The sequence below is a fragment of the Thunnus thynnus genome, chromosome 6 (assembly GCF_963924715.1).
Source record: "Thunnus thynnus chromosome 6, fThuThy2.1, whole genome shotgun sequence".
Lineage (NCBI taxonomy): Eukaryota > Metazoa > Chordata > Actinopteri > Scombriformes > Scombridae > Thunnus > Thunnus thynnus.
Genome location: NC_089522.1, coordinates 7,685,113 through 7,704,963, shown reverse-complemented (window position 1 = coordinate 7,704,963; position 19,851 = coordinate 7,685,113). Strand labels below are relative to the sequence as shown.

At 39.7% G+C, this 19,851-nt stretch overlaps 1 protein-coding gene across 4 annotated transcripts in view; it reads right to left on the bottom strand.

Moving 5' to 3' along the window:
• The window catches only part of LOC137184109 (potassium voltage-gated channel subfamily KQT member 2-like), a 33,870-nt gene that overhangs the window by 7,985 nt on the left and 6,034 nt on the right, over window positions 1-19,851 (bottom strand). For 2 of the 4 annotated variants that reach the window (XM_067591482.1, XM_067591481.1), the window contains exons 2-12: window positions 10,802-10,892; window positions 10,583-10,709; window positions 9,992-10,167; window positions 8,612-8,737; window positions 8,318-8,428; window positions 6,509-6,604; window positions 6,304-6,398; window positions 5,592-5,651; window positions 3,587-3,616; window positions 2,741-2,794; window positions 1,601-1,806 (exon numbers count right to left, since the gene is read on the bottom strand). In XM_067591482.1, coding sequence (XP_067447583.1) covers window positions 1,601-1,806; window positions 2,741-2,794; window positions 3,587-3,616; window positions 5,592-5,651; window positions 6,304-6,398; window positions 6,509-6,604; window positions 8,318-8,428; window positions 8,612-8,737; window positions 9,992-10,167; window positions 10,583-10,709; window positions 10,802-10,892 — 1,172 coding nt within the window. The other 2 variants (XM_067591484.1, XM_067591483.1) reach the window with 2 other exon arrangements.

Here is a 19,851-nt window from a genome sequence, read left to right as displayed (position 1 = left end):
TGTCTCCCCAGCAGAATGTTGAAATGTTGGCTTTAGTCTGTCAAGAAAAGCTCCCTGTCTTCCTCATATGTTTGAATACATGCATGAGAAACTACGTATATATATAAACATTACCTGCATGGCAATTACTGCACCTGCACAATGACTGCATCTTAAAGAGGCTTGATTCCAATTTATTAAGTGGCATCAGCACTCTCCTTCTTAAAACACACAGCTGATGAGTTGTTGACCTTGGGGTCGCACAAAGCCACACAGAGCTCTACTGTGTACCCTTTCACATCAACTGAATTCATAACTGAGGAAAGATCCAGTGTCAATATTAGTATATTAGTCAATTAAGCTGCTGCATACGGTTTTATTAATAAACTGTGACTCACAATATCATAAATTAAAGATCTTTTTGACTTAATGTTGCCACTAAGTCAAGATTAGATTAATATATTGGCTTACTAAAATACTGGACATATTTGCCTTTTATAAAATATTGTTGTCAATAACTATGATTATGATATGACACTTCTTTCTGACCACAGTTATATTAAAAGTGACATTAAAACATCAATGAAATTTCATTTTCCTTCATTATTTTCATTCAGTTGTGCAATTTTTTTTTTTTTTTTAATTTGATTTCTGATTTAAAACACTGTAAAGGAGCCCTGAGTTTCTCAAAAATTGAACAAGGAGTAGGTCATATTGGCCTTCAGGAATAATTCAGCTTTTTGTAAATACACTTATTCACTTTCTTGCAAGAGTTGGATGATATCACACTCATGTCTGTATGCTAAATATGAAGCTACAGCTAGCAGCCTCTTTGCTTAGCTTAGCATAAAGACTGGAAACAGGGTCTTTGTCAAAAGGTACAAAAATCCACATGTAAAGTTTGCCACATTTCATCTAAAGATTGCATTCTGATGGTGGGTCGGTCAGTCCACCACTTTTCTCTAGACTGAAATATTTTCAACTCTCTTCAAAATTTTTTCCAGACATTCGTGGTTCCCTTAAGTTTCCTGATGACTTTGGTAATTGTTATCAATTCATTGACCTTTCATCTAGTGCCATCATCAGGTCAGGTGTTAGTGTTGTCACAGTGAGCATGTAAACGAGATATAACGTGTTAATTACAGCAGCTTTACAGGTGCTGGTGGGTGTATTTTTTGTCTTTGGACAGCCAGGCTAGCTGTTTCCCCATGTTTCCAGGCTTTATGCTAAGATAAGCTAACTGACTGCTGGCTGTTACTGAATATTGTATCAATCTTCTCATCTAATACTCAGCCAAAAAGCAGATAAGCTCATTTCCCAAGATGTCAAACTACTCCTTTAAACACTGCAAATTAGCCCAGAGTTTCCCAGCAGTTGAACATGAAGCAGATCTATTAGCTTAATCGACTGCTAACCTCCTTAAAATACTAATATTTTACTGCAGGGTTTCAGTGTCTTTCTCAAAGACTGTCCACCTTAACAAGAATGCATCTTTAGAGAAAAAGGATTTTATATTTTAGCATGAAATAGCACTGTCCTTCAAAAGTGTGCATTTGTCTGTACTCTAACACTCATTGTGAATCTGGACAGATGTTGTTCATACTGTGTGAAGTTCCCTCACCCTCTGAGTTTTGGCGTGAGGTGCTGCCCCGGACTCTGAAGGTGTGCTTTGGTCCTCTGTTCTTCTCATTGAAGCTCCAGGTCTTGGTGACCTTGCTGGGGCTCCCCTCAGCCCCGTCCTCTGCCCCAGGAGACTGGGTCTTCCCTTTGGCCATGGGAGCCTTGGAGGGACTGGGGAACACTTTGTCCTTCAGGCTGGCCTTCCGACTACAGAGCAAGTCATAAGAAAAGAAATTTAACCAGTAAAACGTTTAAAATGTAAAAAAAAAAAAAAAAAAGAAAAAAAAAAAGAAAATGTTTTTATGGCATCATTCAACATATAAGTAATTAACTATCTGTAACTACAGGTCTTTATCCTACTGCTTTGTTGTTTTAGATGTAATCTTGGGAATTTGTAGAATACAGCACTGGTGTGATGATAAATCTTACCTCAGCAGAAACGCAAAATGGGCAATGTCCTACAGCAGAAGGAGCCATGTCCACATACGAACATAGTAGAGCATTCAGTGGGTCAGGCAAGCAGCAGGAAGCTACAAGCTAGCATGCATGGGAAGCAAAGTGACACTGCACGTCTCAAAAGGAAGAGCTGTGGTCTCACTCTATGCAAAAAGTGAACACAAATCATGCAAATAAAATTCACCATCATACTTTATGCTCCACCTGATACATGGGAATTGGTCAAAGGAAACACACTTAGGTACTCAGTAATATGCACCTTGCCTGCTGAACAGAAGTTTCTATGTGCTGATTAGGCAAAAAAAGGCAGCAAGCAAATCAACTGCATAAAGACATTACTAAAAGAAACCATAAATCAACTGTGACAGGGCGGTAAACAAGGATGTGTAACTGTGTTTTCTCAGTGAAAAGGGTAAAAGGTGTGGGCAGATTCTCTCTTGTGTTTATTTTAAGCAGCTTTTCTTGTAGACATCACTGACAATGCTGCACTACAATATAAACAGTGAACTGAAATTATTAAAGTCAGATTTTATCACTCACTAAGTGACATATTTTCAAAAAATGTCTTTATTCCATGATTCCTCCACCTTTACTTTTGTTTCAAAAAGGAGAGGAACAGAAGTAGGAATGAAAGGTGACACACAGACTTGCAGTGCAGTTGTTAGTATCTGTGCAACAACTATACCTAATAGTTCTCGGACAGCACCCGCAAAGTCTGTCTTTGTGTGCATTTTCATTACTGGAGTGGTGGGCAGTAGAGGAGACACAAAAGAGATAAAATAGCAGTGGAAACAGTTACAAAATCAGCAGTGTGTGCCCTTCTGTGATACCAGTAACACTTTATTGTAACTATAATTTATAAGTCATTTGCAACCTGTCAGTCAATCAGCTATAAACACTTCAATAGTTGTGTCTTTGCTATTTGTTCTTTTTCCATGTTTGGAATGAATTTAAAAGGCTGTTAGTATTTTTCTAATGATGTTTTAGGGTTGATTTTCCAACAGATTTGCAGATAATATGCAAATGGTTTATAAAGGACAAAGTCATGATAAAGTGTCACCACATTGTTAATAATTGTACTTGTTTCTTTTGTCAAAAACATTGTGATAAAAATCAAGCAAGGCTTTTAAAGTGTTCAAAATCACTTTTTCCCAAGGTGATGCTGAGCAGAGTGTCAAAGAACAGCTTATTAGTGAATATTTAATAAAGCTGCAAGTTGGGAGTGAGGCCAAAGTGAGCTGATCTTTGAGCACCATGTATGCAAATGCAGCATGACCGTTCTTGAAGGAGGCACTTAATAAACATCCATGTCTGACACGCACAAGGATTTACAGTAACCCAAAACACACACACAAACACACACACACACACACACACACACACACAAACACACACACACACACACACACACACTCAAAGGTATACTGTACATACACTCCCCCAAGAAGAGTGCCTCAGCAGCAACTAAGAGCAGAATTGAAGAGAAGCCAAAGGGAGGTGAAGAGAGATAAAAACCAATCAGATCACAGACCTGGGAGAGGTTTCTGCTTGAGACTCCTTCCTGTGAGTAGAAAAAGACGGGATGAAAGTCAGAAATTCATTACATATCATCATTAATATTGTGCTATGCTTGTAGGGTTGAGATGGGTTAGCAATGAGGATCACTTGTCAAGCAAATGGGGCCAAAAGAGTCAAGAGAAAAATCTCGTCAAGCTGCTGGATGGGAAATGCTGTACAAAATCTACACAAAAGATGAGGAAAAACATTTTAAGAGTAACTTAACACCCATAGAAAATCTTATTTTGGCTGACCTCCAGTGGTTTAACTTATCACCTTGCTGCAGTGATGTAGAGGTGTACTCCAGGGTGTGTCAGTACACTGCAACATCACAGCTGGGTGTGGTGACAAGTGCAAAGAAGCAAACTTGAAACAGGCTTGAAACTTTCAACCAGACTACTTTTCAGTCTTGTTTTGAAAGAGTACTCCACAGATTTAGCATTGCACTGCTAGAACAATGTCAGGAGTTTTGTTGAAAAGTATCAAAATCAGTGCAAAAGAACAAGAGAGATCTGAAATTTTATTCCATGCATTCTTCTTCCTTGTCAAAACCTGGCACCTACATTACCCACAATCCAACTCAACCACCAGCAGTTCGATTTGCGATTTGGATGCGTTATGCTAGTAGCGGCTAATGCAGTCTCGAGCCACAAGCTTCAAGCAGAGATGAGGAGTGGGCCTCAGAGGTCTGGTAAACTCCACAACTGCAGATTTGTTTCATTTTCAAACTTGTCCTGAGCCCAAACCAACATTAACTCAAGTGACAGCACTTGAAGCAGTTCGTCAAACTTTGCACAGCTCCCTCTGGAGCCACAAAAGGCTTTATACGATTCTTTTCACATATGCAGTAGCACTCCTCAAGACCTGGTCAGGGGCGTTGTATACCAGATTTTTAAGGAGGTCTAGAGGACAGAATTACTGGATTTTTTCTGGAAAAAGGAAAATAACTTCTGTGTAAATGAACACTAGACCTATAGAATGTGACTCGGATCAACTGATACTGTCAGAAAGTAATTTTAAAGAGCAGATTTATTGTTAAATACTCTTTAAAATGAATCCAACAGTGGCACTGAAGCCAACAAAGCTGAATTTGTATAAAAACAATTATTGCTTTACATGGCTATTCTCAATCTTATTCACACTTATGGTGCAGACACAGACTCCGCCCACGATGGATCCAGATGCACTGGACCACTGAACACTCCTCCCAGTGGGTGACATGATGGGTGACGCACTGCGAGTTGGTGACCGCATTACAAATGATCTCATTTTACAGCTAAACAGTACACTTCAGTATCTTTCTGACAACAGCCGGGAAATAGGCAATGCAGTAAGAGAGTCTTGATTCATATTTGATCAGCACTGCCTAGTTTGTCATATTGATCTGAGTTTCATGAGCCGGCCGAGTTGCAGGTGAGGTCATGTCGTGATTATGCAAATTCAAATATGGTGGTTTGTCTGTCAACTCGCCATGCCGTATCCAACATGCGCCGCACGGCCAGATCTCCTGCTCTCCATAGAAAATGAATGGGATTAGTTGACTTGATATCTGTCAACAGATTCAGTGTGTCTTCACCATTAGAGTCACTGTCTCTGGAATACAGTGAACAAGTCAGAAAACTCAGAGGTTCAAAATCAAACTGAAAGCTTTTCTATCTTCTCAAGATTACGATTAAGTACTGTATGTGTGTGCCTGTGTCTGCGGTTCATGTCTGTGGTGCGGATTCGAGTTTTTTACTGGCTTTGAGTTGGTGGGTGTGTGCACATACAATTTAAAGTAAAACATTTTGAGTTTTACTTGCCCTGCCTTTACCAATGACAGAGCTTATAATTACTTCTCTTGTTTTTTTTTTCCATTTTTAGATGATTGCCTCACTGTTTCAGCATCATTACCATCACCACTACAACAATCATCATTATCTGCATTATCATCATCATCATGAGATCATGCTGTGTCACTCTTGGTGTCATGTTTATACCTGAATGACTTGCCCTTCAGATTCCTCAGCAGGTCCAGCTGATTCAGAGGTGGAATAAGTCTGGGAAAAGACAAAGAGTATTTCATCATTCTGTCAAGATGGTTTCACCACCATCGGTGCTCAAAGGTTAAATCTCGCCTTTGGGCGTTTTAACACTAATTCCATTTAGTTTGGCAGTTGTCTTTTCTGCTGGTCATCACCTTTTCACATGGAATTACTACTGGAATGAAACCGAACATGAGGTAATTTCCAAATAGAAAAGACAAGCAGCAATCTCCTTCTTCTAGAGGAATAAATAGTAGAAATCTGCACTGCAAAAGTCAAACAGGGCAACTTATTTGCTGAATCATATAGCTGGACAGTGAAATAAGATGTTAATTTTACAAAGTAGTCACTGGCAGTGTTTGTCTTTTGAACAGAATTTCAAAAGGGTTCAGATGTCACTGCCAAGACACCAGCCTGATCCGCTGTAAAATTACCCTTATTAAAGCAGAAAGTTAAAAGTCACACCAGTGTGTGATTCCTCAGGCAGTAGTATCTGATTCAACAAGGGAGTTTGGAATACAATGAGATGAAGATATTCTGTAGGTTCACTTTTCCATTTGGCTTCCCAGTTTTAAGAAAGATGGCAGAATGTCATATGACAAAACAGTTGTATTTATTGAAACTGCTGAATAATGTCCAGCATTATTTGGCCAGTTTTATCACTTACCTGTACATTGGAATGGCTACAGTCTGCTCATAGAAATCCCAGGTAGACACCAGATCTGTACGGGAAAGGTTGGTAGCATAAAACCTCCAAGCAGCCTGGATGTAGAAATAAAAAAGTCCTTTCAGCTTTTTGTCAGGAGATTATCTCTGTTTGACAGATACATGGACATGGTGTTGTTATCATATGGAGTTCCTCAGACGGATACCTGGATGAGGCCTGCTGCAGGATTACGTCTCTTCTCAAAATGTTTCTGCCTATGCTGCTCTTGGACTTTCAGAGCAAAGCCAGAACCCAGGATGCCCTGTACAGGTTCAGAGTGACACAGAGAGCCCAAAAAGTGATTATTGACCTTTATTGACCTCTACTGGCCAGAAGATGGGCTTGCAAAAACATCAAGTTGTCTCCTTCATCACAGAACAACAAATCCAGCAAAAACAATATCACAGATTTTTACATCTGCAAAGCCTCAAGGTAACAGAAATGTGAGAGAAAATGCTGATTTCCTCCACATGCATTAGAAGTCAATGTGGAAAAAGTAGTGACTGTTTCCTGTTAACTGAGCGCTGATACAGCAGTCCACAGTTTTTTGTGTGCGATAGCTGCTTACTCAAAGCTGAGTCTGACTACTTCAAATCTCAGGTGAAAAGCTGAACATTTAACAGCAAATGACAAATACATCAGTGACTGACTGGAATTACAGCATCATAGGATGAAAGCTTTCTGAATGTAAAGGGAACAAAGAGCAGAGTTTCTGTGGATTCAGGGGAAGCTTTTAGCTTACTGCAACAGTCTAAGTACCAGAGAGGATAAACATAATGTAACAGAATGGCTCACTTAGAGCATTTGCTTTTCTAAGTGACTAAGCAAAAAAAAAAAAAAAAACTGATGGTGCCTGATGCGCATATTACTACTTAAAGTACAACACAGTGATTTCCAATACATAGACCTTTTTCACAGCCGCCATTTCATGTGCTTTTCATGCTTTCATGTGACAACTGAAAATGCCTGTTGTGAAAAAAGGCCTATTACTGCTCTACTTCTTTACAGAGCACCTGTCTATTATACAAATGGGGACCAACTAATGTGTTACATGTAATAACTTCATTTTAATTTCTTCACTGGTTTATTTATTTAAAAAAAAATAACCACTGTCATAAATTTTAAAGGAGCATCAATAGATTTTTTTGGGCCACTTAGGGTCAGTGGAACAAGCTGTAAACACAACACTGACATTTGGTGGTTGATATGTTGGTTGATGTGGTGATACGTTAGCCAACAGTTGCATATTTACATATCCAGCAAACACGGAATAACATAAGCATTCATTCAACATGTTTCTGTCCACTCAGTAAATATAAGTATATTCAATCAGCTTTTGCTTCTGGTTTGGTCTACACCAACTCTGGAGGGAAACGTCTGGCTCTTTAGCGTCTAAATTTTCCACTATGTTCACCAGCTAGTCGCTAACTTTGCCTGTCTGCCGTATGGTATTGGACTAGCTTATTTGCTGAAAACTGATGGCTGCCTTGGCTGGAAGCAGGGTTAAACAGAGTGGTGAGACTGAACCAAAACAGAAAAGTTGCAGCCTGTAAAACCATAACCATGGTAAGATGAGATGCTAAAACAATGCTAAAAATTAGCATGAATGTGCTACTCCCAGGGGCAGACCAATGACAGTGAGAATGACTGAACAAGGCAGATGCAGTTCATTGAAGTTTTCACATCCTCTAAATATTCACAGACTAGTGGGTCTCATGGAATAAACAAAATAAGAACTGTGAAGGCAGCAAGAGAGGTGATAAATAGAAAAGACAGAACAGCACCTAAAATTCAAGCTTCATCAAAAGACAATGCACTCTTTCTTAGAGTTGCAGGGAAACATTGAGCGCTGGACACCATGATGGATGGAGACTAAATGAACACAAATGAGGATGTTGCAAATAAGCACTTTACGTTCACTCAACTGCTGCAACAACATTAGGTTCAGGGACTCCTGATGAGCCCTCAAACTTACAGCAGGAAGAGCAAAGAAGGCCACCCCGATCATACTGAATGTGGCGGCCAACAAGCGTCCATTCCAGGTCTTGGGAACCTTATCACCATAGCCGATGGTAGTGAGAGTGATCTGGTGAAAAGATAAATCAAAGTCACAACTTGATTTAAGTGATGTGGTACAGCTTGTAGATATGTTGTGAAGTAAAAGGGAGGAAAACTGGAAATAAATTTAGTGCATCACAGTGTGACAGTCGTTTTACAGTCTATTTCTCAAAGCAGTAATGACAGTGTAGTGACTGAAGTTTAGTCTTACCAGTCCCCACCAAAGAGCATCAGCATAGGTCTCAAACTCAGTATTTGACTCCTTTTCCACAGAGTAGACCAGGAACGAAGCCAGAATGAGGCACAGGAAGCCTATGTACCATGCTGTGATGAGCTCCTACAGAGAAAACCAATGTAATAAGCATCATGGATGCCTCGCAAAGTGGTGATATAACCCTTATAAACTGGTAAAAATGGCCATTCTGTAATAATATTGGACATGATTATAAGATTCGCGTGCCCTCTGTGGCAAACATTGATTTCATAAACGTCTTTATTTCCCTCGGCTCCACACATGCTACCCGCCCACCCTCTCTCCTTTTCACAACATCACACACACACAAACACACATTTCCACATCTTATTAGTGCAAGGAAATAATTCTATTTCAAAGCTCATTAAAATAAAACTGAGAGGAATATGTTTCCTCACTGTGACAGAGTAGCTCGGAAGAGAAACAACTGGAAATAATGTTTCACTGAAGCAGCACAGTGGAAATTAAACTCTTAACCCACATAAGACGTTTTCTTCCATAAACATTTTCACTGTAAGTCTTTTATTCAAGGTTTTATATAAAACTGGATAATCTAATTTTGTACTTGATCATCTTGTTGGCAAACAGTCCAGTTCTTCATGTAGATAAAGACTATAAAAATGTATTGGCACAACCATTGACATGATGAGGAACGTATGGTATGTTTCCAGGTAACAATAACGCCTCTGAGATGATAACAGATGCAAGTGTCAACATTTTTAAAATTTGGTATATCCATACAAACAAAAGGGCCTAAAATAAGCAATTTCCTCTACAAATACACAAATTAAAGCACGTCAACAATTAAACATTGGAAAACTCATTATTGCTTTTTCAGTACCAGCCAAGTCTCCATATGACATTTATATTGGGTGATTCTGCAGCACACAGTTTATGTCCAGTGCCAACATTCAGTGCCAATGCAGGAAGTAATAATGAAATATGGAAAAGCCTTTGAGACTAGAAATGGGGGTTCATGACCAGCAATTCACGTTGGCCTTTTATTTAACCATGAAAACCATATTTTTTAAGCTTAACCAAATGCTTTAGTTGCCTGACCACCACCATAACTTAAGTATACTGTAGTTGAAATACACAGATATTATAGGAAAACAGACTTATCTTATTAGCGAGTGTCCAAGCCACCTGCTTAAGTCCTGTTAGGCAGGTGGCTTGTGAAGACTTGTTTTCATGAGGCCATGTTAAAGTGGTTGGCACACTAGATAACTAGCAGGCAAAATTAGCATAGTTAATATGATTCTGGTGCACATCAGATATGGTTTTAAACACCACATTCGGCTGGCTAATTATACCCAACATCTAATCACGAAAGATCACCTTGCTGTGGGCATAAACTACAGATCCGAGCAGCTTCCAGGTGCCTCCACGGCGGTCCATACGCAGCATACGGAGGATCTGCAGGAATCTCAGACTCCTGATTGCTGAAGTGGCAAAAACATTGCCCTGAGATCCAGCTGCCAGTACAGATACTGAGGCAATCAGCACCATGATGTCTGGAGAGAGAGGAGCAAAACAAAATGATAGAAGAAGCAGAAGAAAGCCAGAGATAGTATGCGCTTGATCAAATCAACTTCACTGTGTACAATGAGGATGATTTTTCTTATAATTTGAAAGCTGCTCTAAGTACTTAGAATTAGAGGTGTGAAATTTTCAATTAGGTTTCCATGGTTGCAAGTTAAGTTTCATCTTGTCTTGAGCCTAACCTCAAGCCAAAGAATATGCTGAAAATCACATGAAAGCATAACAAAGATGGTTATCATATCCTCACTAAAACATTTGAAAGTGGAAGGAATTGAGAAATCCTGGAAAATAGGGCGACACAGTAATGTGTCTGTGTTATGTTGTTCTGAGAGAGCAGGGTGAGAGAAATGACAGCCAGCGCAACACAAGCCAACCTTGTTTTCTCACCTATGATACAGAAAGGCTTTCTGGCAAATTTCAGCCTCCCTCTCCATCCTCTGTATCGACAGCAGCAGCCAGCAGCCCATATCCTTACGATGTACTCCACTCCAAACACCACGATGGTCACAATTTCCTGGGGAACAAACCGAAATGGTGGAGTTAACCCTGCATCATGAATGTAATGTACATGGAGTGAAGAGTTACGGCAAATAATATGATACCCACCAGGATGTACAAGGCACTCTCTGAGCTATTTCTGAACTCTTTGATGGTGGCAAAGACTGAGAGTATGAGACAGGAGAAGACCAACAGGAATCTGGAAGATATATGAGAGAGTACAAAAACAGTTATTTCTTTTTCTTTGTCACTTGTGTCAAGTTAAACTTGTGAAATTCTGTTTTAGGTAGGGAGAACAATATATTTAGTGAAACAGTTTGCTTGATTTATAAACCCTGACTGTAGAAAGACATGGCTGTATAGAACTTGTGATGTCTGTGGCATCTTAACGCCTGTCACAAAGTCACAAAATCCACATTTGTGCACAAGGTGCAACAAGCACACACCTATCAGTCCACCAAACACCATACTAACGCCGTTATATTCCCATGATGGAACACGCATTAGAAATTACCTGTTGAGACCGTAACCTCTATTAGAAAAAGCAGTGATTAGAAGAACTCTATCTTAAATGGTCGGTTCACCTAATTAAGAAAAAAACATTTTCTGACGTATCCCTAGTGGTGTCTAGCCATGCACGTTTGTACATGCTGAGGTTTCAAGACCTTCACTTCAGAAACATGTGCAATCAACCCAATATAATGGAAAATGGATATTTTGTTTGTGCTGGTCCATCTGGATAAATCACACATCTCACTGTCAAGTATAATTGGTGTTGTTTCTTCAGTAGAAAGTGGTTCAAAAGAAAATGGATTCAACATTCAGATGTGATGATGGCTGTTACAGTATAATATACCATTAAGACCAATCTGCTCATCAATTTCTAAGGCTTAAGTGGGTCCAGTTGGAGACGAATGAATAATTAGAGCTGCAGACTGTGGGTGGTGCCTATTAGTGGAAACTAGCCAAACTGCATAAACAACAGCAGTGGCTCAGTTAGAACGAGTAAATGGGTGAATTGGTGAGAAAATAAGAAAGAAATCAAAGAAAATAAGGAAGAAAGCATAAAAGGAGAATTGAACGGCCAAGCAGAAAAAAATGGTAAAAGTAAATGCTCATTTGAACACTGATTTAACCTGAATGAATCTCACTCAGTCACATTAAGGTTTAATATAAGAAACCACAAGTGATCCTCTGCAAACATATTTGCACACAAGTGTGCAGGAAATCCAATAACTTGTGAGCCAAGAATGTGGAGTAACATCAGCTGACATTGCCAGCAACCTGCCTCTGTATGCCAGAGCTGATTATACAGAGTGTATTTACTGGCTGTGTCAGTAAGTAGATCCTCACTGGACAGACAAAAACTTCTCAACCTCCTCTTCACAGTCCGATCCACATTATCTGCCTCCTACAGAAGTCATTAGTGATGTTTACTATATTGGTTTTTCCAACATGGGATGAAAGTTAATGTAAGAAGTGATTATGACAAGGGGCACTGCCCTTGATCAAACATCTCCTAATACAATCAAAGATCACTTAAACGTTATTCATTTGGATGAATTAGAGATGCGACGGTATACTAATATGATTTTTGAGACACTGGAGAGGTTTGGAAATATATTCCGCAGCCACACCTCAGGAAGACAGACTGAGACCATCAAGCGAGCACTTCATTGGATGGAAGATAGCGTGTGATTTGAAGAGGAAAAGGCACGGCAGGACCCAACCTCAGGGACTTTCTTTAGAAAAGATCTTCTGGAAGGAATCCAAAGCAGAGCTAATGGAGAGTGTCTGGTGAAACCCAATACTGGGACAAAGCATGATCTTAAAAAGACACAACCAACATTAATCATAGATACTTGAGCATCTCCTGAGAACAAGATCAGGTGTTACACTTGAAAGCTCTCACTAAAGTAAAGATGTCATTTACACATGAACTGTGCAGTATGAGATAATTATCCTTTGTGCTATGAAATAGGAATCAATACATAGAAGCCAGATGTCAGAGGATTGGGTGAGGATGGGTTTCAATTAAGATATTACACTGAGCAAGAGGGCTGCACAGTGGCAACCCACCTTTTCCCGGGTTTGCAACATTTATTTTAGTTTTATAAGAATGAGTTTTAAAAAGGTGGAGAAATTATTACGTGGATTTTATTACCTGAACAACTGAACCATATGGATTAAATATGGCATTGGTTAAACGTAAGCAACACCCAGAGCCTGTCCATCCTATGAGAGACAGCTATTACCTGAGCGCAGGCATTTTAAACATCTATGCCACCACTGCCTTCTCTTACTCTGATGAGGACACACTTCATGTCAAAACATTAGTTGCTGCACCTTATTAAAAGCTCTGATTATGACTGTATGCTCCAGATCAGATCTTTCCAGATCCTGCCTTAGTTTGTCTTATCTGTTGAGGCACCAGTTTGAGTTTAAAGTTGGCAGACTTCTTCACCTTCACAAAACCTTCTCAGAAGTTAAAAATCTAGACTGTGATTTAGTGCAGCGGTTGTCCCTTCTGGTTCGATATGTTCAGCAGAAACTGTTCTGACAATGATCTGTTCAGCACTTCAGAGGCAAGAAACAAAAGGCTGAATTCCTCACTCTGAGTAAATGTAGAGTGGATCTGGCTGTGCAGCATTAAATCTTTCACATGATAGCTTCACTTTCTGCATCCCCCTATAACAGAGTGACTTCCTGAACCACATTTCCTCATCAATACTCCCTGGATCTTCATTGTTTTTTAAACAATATTCATACTTTGATAATAATGATACCTGTATTTTCCTGCTGTTTTGTGTTCCATCAATACACAGCCAGTTTAATGTATTAATAAATCAATGGCGTATACTAGGAATTGTGAATGCCGATTCTTTATGATATTCCTAATCATACTCTATCAGAAGCATTAAGATATTCTTACGAAAAGCAAAATGAGTACATTCAGCGGTGGCTGCCCCTGTTCTGCTAATTTTTTCCTTTGTTATAGTAATAATAATAAACTTTATTTATATAGCGCTTTTCTTAACAATATTTCAAAGTGCTTTACAAAAAGCACTTTGTTTCATAAAGGTCATTCAAAGTATGCTGTATGTGTGTTTTTGGCATCTCATACATCATTGATGGCTGCAGCAGTGAAGGCTTGCTTGGTAAAAGTGAGTTCTTCGTGCACTGAATGAAGCTTTTTTTTTCATTCTGCCTTAAGTCTGCAGCTTGTCAGTGAGGTTGAGGTTATAAAATCTATGTATATATGTTGTTTGGTATGTTAAATTATAGTCAGTTTATATTTTTTTAGTTTTACACAGTAGATATTAATCTTAGCATAGTTTACTTTTCTTCAATACTAGGTGGTTGTCACCATACATCATCTATATATGCCAGGAATGACAAAAAGGTGAACTCCATCCGTCTTCCCTTTAGCATCCATTTGATGCCCTGACTCCTGCAAGAGTGAGGGTGCAAATAATGCTTGCACAATTTGTCACCGTGGTAAATTTAATTTATATATGAAACAGGCTTTGAAAAGATTTTGATGTGCTAAGGGAATGAAATTATACCCATTTAGGCACCTGCTTTTCCCAAGTCCAGAAACACAACATGGAGATTTTCTTTCTCTTGTTTGTCTGATTGAATTTGCAGTTGGTCCCTGTTTTTATGTCCTGACCATCCTGAGATGTATTGTGTTCCTGTTGTTTGTTTTTTTTCAGTGTCGCCATGAGGCATATTAAAGGATATGTTTGCAGTTTTTCAAGTCTGTCTTAAAACAGTCAGGTGTCCATACAAACACTGAAAGAGGTTTTTCTCACTGTAATCATTACTACTGTTCATACTGGCTGTTACAGTAAGAGATCTTCAAATGTGCTTTCAATGTAAGTGATGGAGGACAAAATCCACAGTCTCCTTTTGTGCAAAACTGTATTTAAAAGTTTATCTGAAGCTAATATGAAGCTTCAGCTGTCCAAATAAGTCAAATCAAGTAGATATCTTTCAACATTACAGTCTTTTTAGCGCCAAAGTCCCTCGTTTTGTTACTATACTTCCACCGCAAGGAAACACTGTCCAAGGAAACACAAAGAGGGAAGGTGATGCTAAAAAGACTGTAAATGTGGCAGATATCCACTTTCTAGTTAGTTTCAGTGTTCATTTGGGCACCTGACTATTGTATTTAAAGCTGAAATTACAGTTTCCACGCCCGCAGGGATCCGCGTGACGTAAATTGCATCGTCAAAGAGTGTAAGCGTAGGCTCTGTGCATGTCCATGTATCTGCAATTTGTTGTGTCTGCGCCATGGATGTATTATAAGAGCTGGATACCAGACTAAAAATGGCGCCCATTCAGTCCTATAGGAATTGCTCGTCTGGCGCATACGCAAAAAAAGTTTCTAGCTTCCGGGTTTGCTTCCGCGTTGTGCGGCCCACTGAATATGCGCAGTAGTGTTTCCCCCGCTGGCCCCACCCGCGAGTTCCCGCTCGGCCCATAGACTTTACATTTTGATGACATCATGGATTTTTAAATCGCTTTTGTCAGCTTGAGGAAAGTTTTACAAATATAAAACCTCCATGAATCAAAAGTTCATAATAGAAAGAGTCATAATTGACATTTGCAGTTCCAGTTTTACAGACGTCTGTTTTAAAATGGTGGTCTATGGGGAAGTCCTTTTTGGGCCACAGGAGGATTTTTCACTGCAATACCGCGAGTGGCCACTGGGAAAAATTGGCTGCAAGGCTGAGCGGCAGCACCCTATCCAGCTTTTATTATACATCCATGGTCTGCGTGGACCTGTCCGCACCAGTCTGTGCAGTCGACGCTGTCTTCCTGTAGACGCCGATCTACTGCGCGTGTGTCCTCCAAGTGGACCCCAGAAGGTAGTATAAACAGAACAACTACCCATCTGTGGTGTCCACAGCTGTCGTGTACGCGTCTGCCTGGAAGTATAAATGAAGCTTTAGAAAGACATGAAAAATTGTGAACCTGTCCTTTAAGGTTAATCGGTCAAAGAGTCAATCCCAGCGTTATGGGCGGGTCTGGCTCCCCATGGGACATCCAGGAATTTGGCCCTCCTAGGAGAAATCAGCATTAATGCCGTTTTAATGCAGGGGATTGCCAGGGCTCAGGCCCCGGGCCCAACAACGTGAAAGGGCCTATGAGGCTCAGGGAAAAAAAACATAATAAAATTCACAGGGAGGAAAAAAAAAACTCCTGCCTTGTTTGTACATTTTTCGTCCATTTGTGGTGTCTGGATTTAGAGCGAAGTGAGACATTATCTCGTGTTTAGTATCTCTGCTGCTCCTAAGCGGAAATCAGAGGTGCGGTGTTTGTTTTGTTGTCAGCAACAGTTGTTGCCTTTACACTTTAGTTCAGGTAGAATCTTTCTGTCGCCTCTGTCTGTTTCTAAGAAGCTTGTTTAACCTTCTGAACTTCAGTTTGTGGCAGTTACTGTTATTTAGAGTTTTTTGTCGGCGTGTGACGCCGGAGTGGAAAGTTAAGCGGCTGGCTGACGTTAGCATGCCGACCGGTGTTTTGGTTTAACCAGTGACCTTGTCATGTGGTGACTTTCAGCTGAGTGTCGTTTTCGTGGTGACGGCAGCTGTTGAAAACACAGAGTATGTAGATGTCCTCCTAAGTCTTAAATTATTGTTTGTTCAACACAGTATATATTTGTCTGGTCCTTTTTGTATTACATTATGTACATTAAATGGTGTAGCCAACAAGAATCATTCACATTTCCTCACTTATTTTTCTGAAATTAATCTTTTGAAATGGCTTGAAATGCTGAATCTCGTTGCAGTATCACACTGATGGTCACAAGTTAAACAGACGGTAGGCTGGTCAAACCTGGTGAATACTGACTGTGTGACTATAGTTTACACACTATTTAGCCACAAACTCTTCTTTTACTTTTTCTACTCCATGACAAAGCAGGTTAATTGGTTGAATATGGCTCACTTTCCACTTGAAGATTGAACACTATAAAATCACAAGATAAACTATGACTGCACTGCCAATTTATAGGCTACGTTTTGTTTCCCACATTATAAGAAACAATATGAGGTGAATGCTTCATTGCTGAGCACAGTTTAACTTATGTAAATGGTTGGCGTAAGTAATAAACACACTGATGGATTGATTAAGGTCAAATTGATAAGGCTTTTAGGTGCCAGCTATCATCACTACGAGCAACTACGATGCATTCGGCTGAAAGTTGCCAGTTAACATGGTCAGTGGTTAACCCGAAACACCTGTTTCGGTGACTCTCAGGGAAATGTGTCGTGACGGCAGCTGTTGAAAACACGAATGTAGGTGTCCTTCTTAAGTCTTAAATTATATGTTCAACTAGGTATATATTCGTCTGGTCCTATTGTGCAATATCATGTAAATTAAATGGTGTCGCCCACATGGATTCACATTTCCCGGCCTGCCCATAAAAACCAATTGCCAGGCCAGTTACTTTCCTCTGGTGCTGGGAATGCAAGGAGTCAGACTCTTCACATCTTGTCATTTACATCACTTTGACTTGTCACAACATTTATTGTACCCTGGAAACTCTGTTATAAGTAGGATTTCTTGTCCGAGTTCACAATCCTTATCATGCTGATACATTTAAAAGGTGACTGATATCACATTTAGCTTGCATAAGAAAAAAACAGACTCCACAAAATTAGATATACATGATGATGTACTGATGTGGGAATATCTCCATGTAACACCAAAATTATATCAGGCTCCTATTTGGTCTGAAATGACAGTAATGTAAGTCTCATCATTGGTTAAATTAACATAACCAATGGAATTAAATGTTCTGGAGGAAGGAAGCTGACTGGCTGCAAGTCTAATTGGACATCAGTTTTTGCAACTTTCCTGACTTGACCTTGCCAAGCTCATCAGTACCTACTAATGAGGACGCTTGCTGATAAAAGAGGGGGACAGAACCTGCCTCCTGAAGCACTCAAACAATTAGCTTCTGCAGCTTCTCGCCCATCCGTCCTGATGCTATTCACATAGTGAAGCTTCTAAAGATTCATTTATACCTCTCCATCATACAGTATGGTCTGTGGACACACACACCAGCTTAAGGTTATGAGAAAGTCTGGGTGGATGCATACATACAAGAGACATACAAGGGCAAATAACATGTCAAGCTCTCAAAAATTGTTGGCCACAAGAGCATGTACGTGTAGCATGTAGCTGTAGCTGACAGCAATTTAACGATCCCCTCCAGACATGTTTTAAGATGTATATAAAACACTTGACTTTGAATAATAATTTGTGGCAATATAGTTTTTCAACATACAATATGAATGGAGGCTTCAAGTTTCCACATCACACTTGATTACAGGACCAGGATTGGCTCCAAACTAGTTGTGATGTCACAAATCACGTTCGCAGGTACACGCCTTTAAATCGCAGTTTCAGTGATCATGGAGTAACTTTGCTCCTCAGCAGATGAATGTGAAAACAGACTTCTAATGTCAAACCTACATCATTCTGCACAGTGAAGTCCAAACATCTAACTGAAGTAACAGTAAGCAAAACACATTTTTGAGTAGAGGGGCACTTTAAGTATTAGCCTACACAAACTGTACAGTTGTGCTAAGGTGCCAATTTTTTTATTAGTAACTCTTGCAACATTTCAGTTAATAAACCTGCATGGTCTCATTTTTGGGCCACTTTTTGGAAGGCGAAACAAGCTGTACTGTAAACACAACACTGACATTTTATCCCCTTAAGTTGTTATGGTGGCATGTTAGCAACCAGCTGCCTTGCACAACCAGTAGGCATGAAGCAACATTAGCATTTATTTGGAACCATATTTTTGGCCACCTGGCAAATATTAAATCAAATATTCCTTCTCTGTTTAGTTCAGTTTTGGTCTACTAACTACTGAGAGAAATATCTGACTCTTTAGCTGCTAAATGCCCCACAATGGTCACTAGCTAGTCTCTAACTTTGTTGGTCCACTGTAGCATGCAGAGGGTTAATCATAGCCTTTTCTGCTTAAAACAGCTGTGTGCTGCTGCTGGAAACAATGCTAAAGAGAGAGCTGCGTGCCAGAAAACCAAAACAATTAGCTTTTAAATGCAGAGTCTAGTGACTCATCCCCACAAACATCACCTTTCACATATGGTACCCATTGTTAGAATTAAAATACTGATTATAGATGCTTTTAAAGCAAGGCACAATTACTGTTCAATTTCAAGTACGGTACAGATGTATTATTACATTATTCCTTACTAGTTTTCATTTAATTGGCCCAATAATAAAATAATCAATTAATGTCTGAGTCTGTAGACCTTTCAACTAACATTCTGATGCATCTGGTATTATACTGTACCATACAAACCCCATATTACACACACACAATCACACATGTGACCATAGAGCTCCATTTTTACAACATCCCATCTGGATTCCCACGAACGTCTCCAATAAAACCCCACTTGGAGTAAAAATTACACTTGCTCTTGCAGTTGACAAGCAGCAAAACACACACACATACACACACACACACACACACTTGTTGCCAGTGAGGTCCAGACGACATCAGTGCGAACGTGACTATTGATCAATCAAGTTGAGGGGGCTGTTGTTGGAAGCAGAGAAGCCTGCATTTCCTCCTGAGCTGCAGATAAAGAGACATTGATTTGCCCCACTCAGCACAACATTGCTACCCAGACATACTCATCAAGCTAAATTTAGACTGCGACGAACTGGAGAACAAATCAGGAGGAAAGGATTTTCACCAAGCAAACTGTGCCTGTAAAGATCATGTGCCAGCACTGCAGCGTCCACTCTGTGATGATGATTTTCTGGAGCTCTCATCTTGTGTAAATAAAAACACGAGTGTCGCTGCTAGTGTAGCTACCTGCTGTCATTGTGCTCCTTATGAGCCACAGAGATACTTTGCTGTGAATACAAAGCGGCCATTCTTCGCTTCTTGTGTATTTCATGTGAACAAGAACAACAGCTGTTCTGTAAATAAATACATTAACCAGCAAAAATAAAAAATAAAAACCTGCAATCTAAATGAATGGTTCTTGTAGCTTTTGGGGGAATCTGCCAAGTAAAAAGTATATCAGAAAATAATGTAATATACAATGCAATTGTGGCCAGGTAATGGATAAATCACAAATGTAATAGTCAACAATGAA